The following is an 8,151-nucleotide window of genomic DNA, read 5'->3' as shown; positions in this document are numbered from 1 at the left end:
TCAGCTGCTTCTTCAGGTAGTGCCCATGAATATGAGGAATCCCAATACCAAATCAATTCATGCCCATGAATATGCATGCTTCTTTATAGGCATATGCCCTTTATCACGAAGCTTTGATGACAATGGGTATGGCCCTGTGCCGGCACGGTGGAAAAGGAAATGCCAGACTGGTCAGGATTTCAATGCCACAAGTTGCAAGAGAAAGATCATCGGTGCGCGCTGGTATGGTCTCGGGATCAATGACGAGGTGCTAAATAACAACTACAAGTCACCTAGGGACATTGATGGCTATGGCACGCACGTCGCCTCGACCGTCGCCAGCGGGGAAGTGTAGGGCGTGAGCTACGGAGGCCTAGGCATGGGCGTCGAACGCGGCGGGTCGCCACGTGCACGGCTCAGTATCTACAAGGTTTGTTGGTTGGGTGGGAATTTCCCTGAAGCAGCAGTCATCGCGGCTATCGATGACGCCATATATGACGGTGTTGACATCTTGTCACTCTTGCTTGGAGGGGCTGGTCACGAGTTACCCGGTATGCTGCATGCTGTGCAAAGAGGGATCTCTGTCGTGTTTGCCGGAATGGATGATGGCCCTGTGCCGCAAACAGTGTCCAATACCCTTCCATGGGTTACCACGGTGGCCGCTAGCACGATTGACCGGTCTTTCCCGACCTTGATATCGCTCGGAAACAAATAAAAGCTGGTGGTACGTGCACGCTGACTTTAAAGGCCTTGTTTATGCCGGGAGGTAATGAAATAAAACTTTTGTAGTTCTTGAACTGTGATCACTTGACGAATTTTTTGTAGTTGTCCACTTTTTTAACCACGTTTCGGTGATTTTGTCAATTATACTGAATTAAAACTTCTGCACAGCTGTGACACCGAATCTTCACTGGCATTGAGCAACGTCACTGGTAAAATCATCCTGTGCTATCAACCGGCAGCCGCGAATAGTATGCCGCCTCCACAAGCACTTCCCATAGCCATCAATCTCACCATCATGGCTGGCGCCAAGGGATATTTGCACAGTACACTACTAACCTCCTCGACTTCCTGCCTTTGTGTAAGGGCATTATGCTCTGTGTAGTGGTGGATTTTGAGATCGCACACCAGATTGCCTCCTATTCGAGGTCGGACAAAGGGTGAGTGCCTGTCGTGTTGTCCGAAACAGAGTGAATGGGTTTTCTTGTTCTCCGGAAACTCATGTCATTGTCATGTGTCGTGCTAGTAACTCTGTTTTTGGGAGGTACTATAACTAGCTACAAATTCATTTGTTCAAAGCAAAAAACAACGAGGAGTTAATGTTGCATCGTAAACGCATTAGTCATTTAGTCGTGATTTTCTCACCCTCATTTTACTTGGCAACAGCAAGGATGAAGCCTTGAGGTCGATAGTTTACAGTTACAAGCATGGATTTTCTGGTTTCGCAGCGATGCTCACTGAGTCTCAGGCTGAGGCAATTGCAAGTAAGTAATTGTCAGTCCTAGCTATCGCCGTATCTACTTGCATGACCAACTTGAATTAATCAGCATATTTTGAATGTAGAATTCCCTGAAGTTGCCACTGTGGAGCCTAACATTTTTCACGAAACACACACAACTCGGAGTTGGGACTTTCCTGGCCTTGACCATAACCAACCAGCACAACAGCCGGGACTACTCAGAAAAGCAAAGTACGGTGAAGATGTCATCGTGGGTGTGATTGATACAGATTCGCAATCCCACCCTCAAGCTTTTTTTCCGAAAAGGGATAACTGCGGCCTCTCCATCATATGATGCACACAGCCACCCCACCCTCAAGCTTAAATATTAAATATATTTTTGAGGGATACAGCAGGACTCTACTGCGTATTTTGCATTGATTTTTTAACTAAATGATACAAAGAAAGGTTAAATTCTAAATATGAGGAATCCCAATACCGAATCAATCCATGCCCATGAATATGCATGCTTCTTTGTAGGCATATGGCCTGAATCACGAAGCTTTGACGACAACGGTTATGGCCCTGTGCCGGCACGGTGGAAAGGGAAATGCGAGACTGGCGAGGAGTTCAACGCCACAAGTTGCAACAAAAAGATCATTGGTGCACGGTGGTATGGCAGAGGCGTCAGCGCTGAGTTGCTAAAGGGCGACTACAAATCGGCTCGGGACAACAACGGCCATGGCATGCACGTCGCCTCAACTATCGCCGGCGGGGAAGTGCAGGGCGTGAGCTATGGAGGACTGGGCATGGGCACGACACGAGGCGGGGCACCACGTGCGCGGCTTAGTATCTACAAGGCGTGCTGGGTGGGCGGGAGTTGCTCTGGTGCGGCTGTCCTTGCGGCTGTTGATGATGCCATACACGACGGTGTGGACGTCTTGTCGCTCTCGATTGGAGGGGCTGGTCAGCAGTTCCCCGGGACGCTCCATGCTGTGCAAAGAGGGATCTCTGTTGTGTTCAGTGGAGGGAACGATGGACCTGTGCTGCAAACTGTGGGTAATGCCCTGCCGTGGGTTACGACGGTGGCCGCTAGCACAATTGACCGGTCTTTCCCGACCTTGATATCGCTGGGAAACAAAGAAAAGCTCGTGGTACGTACCGATCTCTCCTTTATTTTAGATGTATGTGTGCATTATTTTTCATTTTTTGTCATCTGCTGAGAAATGTTATAGCAAAGTGTTGTCTTCATGCCTATTCTCAAGGAATAAAGATCCCAGCGAAAATATTAATAGAAAAAACAAGTGATTTTTTTAAATATTAATAGACGTACTCCAAACCCGATATGGTAGGATCAATATGATTGGTCAAGTTGCTGTTGCCCTCTAGCGTACACAAACTCACGAACATAAGCTTTCATACGCGCGCACACTAAGCAGATGATCAAACTCAAAATAAAATGTTTAGCTCCTCCTTTAAGCTTCCTTATAATTCTTTCAGTATATATATGCGAGCTGGATTCCTTTTTCTCTGGGCGGCCAACTATATCATGTCCTGCACAAGCCTTCTTTTTTCGATAAAGGACACTTTTATTAACTTAAAATGTAGCATCAAGCAAGCATGATGTATTCCTGAATTAACTTGCTCATTAATCTGTGATTGATTTGAAACGCAGGGGCAATCTCTAAACTACAACGCAGCTATGAACAACAGCGTCTTTCAAGACCTTGTTCATGTGCAGAGGTAGTGAAAGAAACCAGTCGCTTGACGACATTTGATCGATAGTAAATGTCATGCGCTTTGTACAGCCATGTTAAAATTTTAAACTTTTGCGCAGCTGCGACACAGAATCACTATCATTGAGCAACGTCACCGGCAAAACCGTCCTCTGTTATGCACCAGCGCAGGCGGCCATCACGCCACCCAGGGCAGAACTTCATTCTCTCATCAATCGTACTATCGAGGCCGGCGCAAAGGGCCTCATCTTCGCACAATACACTGTCAACCTTCTCGAAATCCTGACCAGCTGCGAGGGATTTATGTCTTGTGCACTGGTGGATTTCGAGATCGCACAAAGAATCGCCTCCTACTCAAAAATGACTGAGTAAGAATCTGTCACATTGTTTTGAGAGTATATGTGCCTTCTCCTTAATTATGCACTGGAAAATTCATGTCTGTTGTCATGTGTGTTATGCTAGGAGTCCGGTGGTGAAGATATCGCCAGCTGTAAGCGTTGTTGGAAATGGGGTGTTATCACCATATGTCGCCTCATTCTCGTCAAGAGGCCCGAGCCTTGCTTTCCCTCGCATACTCAAGGTATATCATTATCAGCTACTTAGCTTGGGACTTGTAGTTAAAGATTTCCTAACCTCTCTAGGTTTTGAACTCAAGACTTGCATACCTAATTTTCAATATACATGCTTCAACAGCCCAACATTGCTGCACCTGACGTCGGCATCTTGGCAGCGGAGCGTGACTCCTACGTGTTCCATTCTGGGACATCCATGGCATGCCCACATGTCTCTGCGGTGACGGCGTTGCTCAAGTCAGTTCACCCTAACTGGTCACCTGCCATGATCAAGTCTGCCATCATCACCACGGGTATGAACATAGAAATACCAAAAAATATGCAACTCATCACAATATAAAACTAACTTAATAAACTTCCTTGGCATTGGTTGCAGCATCTGTGACCGATCGGTTTGGTATGCCGATCCAAGCAAACGGAGTCCCAAGGAAACTAGCCGACCCTTTCGACTTTGGTGGTGGCCATATGGACCCTGACAGAGCTGTTGACCCTGGCCTGGTTTATGACCTCGATGCAAGGGAGTACAACAAGTTCTTGAACTGCACCCAAGGATTATCAGACGGTTGCAAGTCCTACAATCTTAACCTCAACCTCCCGTCGATCACTGTGCCAGACCTTAAGGGCCATGTCATTCTTCGGCGCACTGTGACTAACGTTGGGCCAGCAGAAGCAACATATCATTTAGTGGTTGAAGCTCCAGCAGGGATAGATGTGTCGGTGGAACCATCTGTGATCAGTTTCACCCAAGGCAACAGTAGAAGCGCGACATTTATGGTGACATTCACAACAAGGCAGAGAGTGCAAGGAGGATACACTTTTGGGAGCTTGACATGGTCAGACGGAAGTACCCGCTCAGTGAGAATTCCTGTTGCGGTACGAACTGTGATACAAGACTTTGTTGCGGACACGTCCTAAACTTACATGTAGTTATCACACCTTTTGTATTTATTTATGTAGTTCGCACAAAATATGGAGGGGAAACGCAGAGTATTAAATTTGTACATCATATAGGAGATGTTCTACTTAAATAAGACAGTATGATTCTTCTTTACCAAACGATGGTTCTTTTCTCAAACTTTTACAAAAGTTGCAATTAATGAGAAGAATAGACTCAGGGACAGTAACGGATCTAAAACTCCCATAACTCTCTTTCTTCATGAAGAGGTTTCTAAATGCACCCAAGAGAAAGAATCACACAACCGGGTTACAAACCCAGGCCACCAGCTGGGAAGTTGCCACTTTTAGGACAAACTAACATGTAACGTTCATCTAAAAAAACTAACATGTAAAGCGGCTAAAAAATAAGACAGGGTTTGCTGGATGTGCTTTCCATGTTATGGAAAAAGTGTACAAGCTCTGCAGAGTGTCAAATCTATTCGAATAGCCGCTTCCACAGTTAAGAAAAGTCTTGTTTAAGTCACTATTTGGCTTCGTCGATAAGAACAAACTAACACACGGTTTCACTAATGAAATAATTCACTTAATTATAATTGGTAACTTGAAGAGTATTTGGATTTGGTTTGCAACGAGTTGTATGGCCAATTGGAATGCTGACTTTACTATAAGGCCACTTGGATTGCGATGAAATGGATTACGATCATTTGGATTATGCTGACTTTAGTATTACTAATGATTGAATTTGGGGAATGACTGTAGTGATAGCACTTGGATTGTTTATTTACGTAGTTGTTATAGTAAGTTGGATTTTGATGGCCTGAAGAGGTCACAGTGTTGTTCTGACATGGTCACGAGAAGGAGTCTCGGTAAATCATGTGGTCGCCCAAAAGGGGCAATGAATTGATTGATGGAACAACTCATGTATTGTTAGTCCCCGCGGAAGGTAAGTGTAGTTACTCTCTAGCCTAGTGGTAGGTACGTTGGTGTGTATGTATTGATGGATATTGTTATAGTAATGACATGCTCAGTTGTTACTGTAGAGTAATTTTGTGTTTAAGTTTAGTTCTTACTTTGTTACTTGTTAGTTTGGATGATATGTATTTGACTATCTTGCGAATACATTCGAAGTACTTACCTGGTCTTGCACGTGGCAAGATTCAGAAGATGATTAGCAAGCTAGACCGCCGCCCCAGCCAGTCTTGTGAGTTGTGAAGCCCAGCCAAGCCACTAACATCTCCGGACGTAGTCTTCCACTGCCGTTTTGTTATATTGTGGGATTATACACCATAGAGCATGTTCGGTAGCCCTCCGGCTCCTCGACTCCTTGACTCTAGGTCAGGACCCGAGCCGAACGATCTAAATCATGGCTATGGGAGTTGAGGAGTTGAGGAGTTGAGCCAAACAAGCTAGCGATTCGCTACGTGCAAATTTGCTGGAGTTGAGGAGTTGCAAAACTGGAGCTCCACAAAAACTGGGAAGGAGTTGGCTGAATTTACAACTGATTGCCACCGCGAAGCGACCGTAGGTACCGCTTCGAGGCAGTGCTCGTCTCCTCCCTCGACTCGATCCATTGCACGCTCGTTCCCCTCCACCCCGCGACGAACCCTAGCGCGCTACCACGAGCACCCAACCGGCGTGGGAACCGACGGCCGCCCTTCCCACCGCCGTGCTCGCCCTCCTCCGCCTCCCTCTCGATCGGAGCTCTTCCCCGCCATCCACGACCAGAGCTCTTCCCCATCGTCCCGACCGGAGTTCTTAAGCAGTCCCCGGTCGGAGATCGACCCCGCCGTCCCCAACCACCGGAGCACGGTGGCTGCATCGATGAGCTTGTCCCCGACCTCCTCTTCCTCCTTGAGTACCTCGTTTGTTTCTCTCAAGGTGAGAATGCAAAACAACCTCGATTTGACCTTTGGAGCAGAAGCTAGTGAACTGAAAGGTTAGCTCGCTCCAGGATTTTAGGCGAGAAGCTAGCTGCTGGCTATGGAGTCATGGATTTCATGGCTCAGGAGGGCCCAGAACACGCCCATAGTCATATGCAATTACTTTGTATACTCTGTATTATTAATAAAATCATGTTTGGAATTCTGTATCGAGCATCTGGCGTGTGCCAGAACATGGACTTGTCCTGGGCGGCATGTGCATGCATCTGTCCGACACTGGTCGGGGTGTCACAATGACCTCTCCTCCACATGTCGCTTCGACGGCCCGCGGTACGGAGGGGAATACCGGTGCCTTGGCTCTGGCTAGTATTTTAGGTTAGGGTTTTTATTCATTGCAGGGGCGGTGCCCGGGCGGATGGTGACACTTCATCTTCGAGTTGGTCTTCCGAGATTTGATCATCCTCAAGCCCGTACATCGGGGCATAGTCGACGAAGCTCCGACATAGATTTCTACCATCTCCTTGTGGCAGGGAGGTTAGAATTTCCCGACGTGCATGCACCATGGCGAGATTTGGTATCAGGCTCTTTAGATCAATTCAAAGGTCCAACTACTACGGCTCTGAGGCGCTGGTCCTTAGAGGCATGTGTACGAATCCTGCCCGGCTATCGTCGATAAGGTCAGGCCGGCTCCGGTCGGGGAGCGACAACAGTGATACAGTGATGTGTGAGAGGCATGTTCTAGCGGAGGTATTTGGTGTTCGATGGTCCAGGAACCTTGATATAATTTCTGTTATGTTCATTATGTATTTACTCTTACAGTGGGTTTCCCGGCGATGCTTGAACTCGCTTTCCCCTTTCCCGCCCCCTCTCTGGACATTTGATGTATTTCCGTTATGTCGCAGTAATGAAAAGGGGTAATGCCCGGTTCAAAAAAAATTATGTATTTTACTTCTGGTTAACTTTAATAATAATGATCTAAATGCTCTTATATTACTTTACAAAGGGAATATTGATTATGACAGGATTTATATAGTTTAGCAATTGGAGAAACGTGTCGGCCAAACCAATCTTTAACCATTGAATATTTTGATGAATGTGCCTACCAACTCCCTTCACGTTAGTCAAGTTTTCTGTTACGTGCCACCAACCGCCGCATTTTTATAGAAAGTTCTAATAAGTTTTTCCTTGCAAAGAGTTCCAGAAAGAATATGTCCAGGTATGCGTCCAATCCGCCTACCCCCTATTGTGCGTAACGCGTGACGAGTCTCGGATGCTTGTTTGAAATTTGATCAGTTCCCTAGGCCAGATACCAAAATTAACATTTATATATATATCATGTTTGGTGCTAGTTCATTAATCCTGGCGGACCTGATCAATGCACGATGTTTCTTCATTATAATACTAGACGATAGCTCACATGTTGTTACAGAAATGTTTTGTAATATATTTTAACGAGATTTTGTTGTATGGAACATGAATATTTTAAGTAATGATATAAGAGTTGAAAATGAAAATACTTATGACTTATTATGATTGATTATTGTGCAGTTGTAAAATATTAATTAAATATAAATAGTGTAATAGTGTGAAGATTATCATGCAAGTTTACATTGTGATGATCTTTTTTCTAGGTGTTGTTGCATGTTACG

General features: G+C 45.7%; 1 protein-coding gene across 1 annotated transcript; it reads left to right on the top strand.

Annotated features, from left to right (window-relative positions):
* The first annotated feature begins 1,211 nt into the window (after positions 1 to 1,211).
* Positions 1,212 to 4,675, top strand: LOC119338519 (subtilisin-like protease SBT3.9). The gene is made up of 9 exons (XM_037610843.1): positions 1,212 to 1,243; positions 1,366 to 1,463; positions 1,543 to 1,705; positions 1,956 to 2,571; positions 3,093 to 3,160; positions 3,255 to 3,521; positions 3,616 to 3,733; positions 3,847 to 4,018; positions 4,102 to 4,675. The coding sequence occupies exons 1-9, from the start codon at positions 1,212 to 1,214 to the stop codon at positions 4,638 to 4,640; spliced, it is 2,073 nt and encodes a 690-aa protein (XP_037466740.1). The 3' UTR covers positions 4,641 to 4,675.
* Positions 4,676 to 8,151: the final 3,476 nt, after the last annotated feature.

This window comes from Triticum dicoccoides, chromosome 7B (assembly GCF_002162155.2).
Source record: "Triticum dicoccoides isolate Atlit2015 ecotype Zavitan chromosome 7B, WEW_v2.0, whole genome shotgun sequence".
In the NCBI taxonomy this organism is placed as follows: domain Eukaryota; kingdom Viridiplantae; phylum Streptophyta; class Magnoliopsida; order Poales; family Poaceae; genus Triticum; species Triticum dicoccoides.
This window is presented reverse-complemented; position numbering and strand designations above follow the sequence as displayed.

Bases quoted from the DNA above. Each gene is read 5' to 3' on its own strand.
- LOC119338519 (XM_037610843.1), top strand. From the start codon at position 1,212: ATGTGTCGTGCTAGTAACTCTGTTTTTGGGAG. The intron at 1,244-1,365 runs GTACTATAACTA...ACTTGGCAACAG, and splicing joins AGTAACTCTGTTTTTGGGAG to CAAGGATGAAGCCTTGAGGT. The intron at 3,161-3,254 runs GTAGTGAAAGAA...ACTTTTGCGCAG, and splicing joins GACCTTGTTCATGTGCAGAG to CTGCGACACAGAATCACTAT.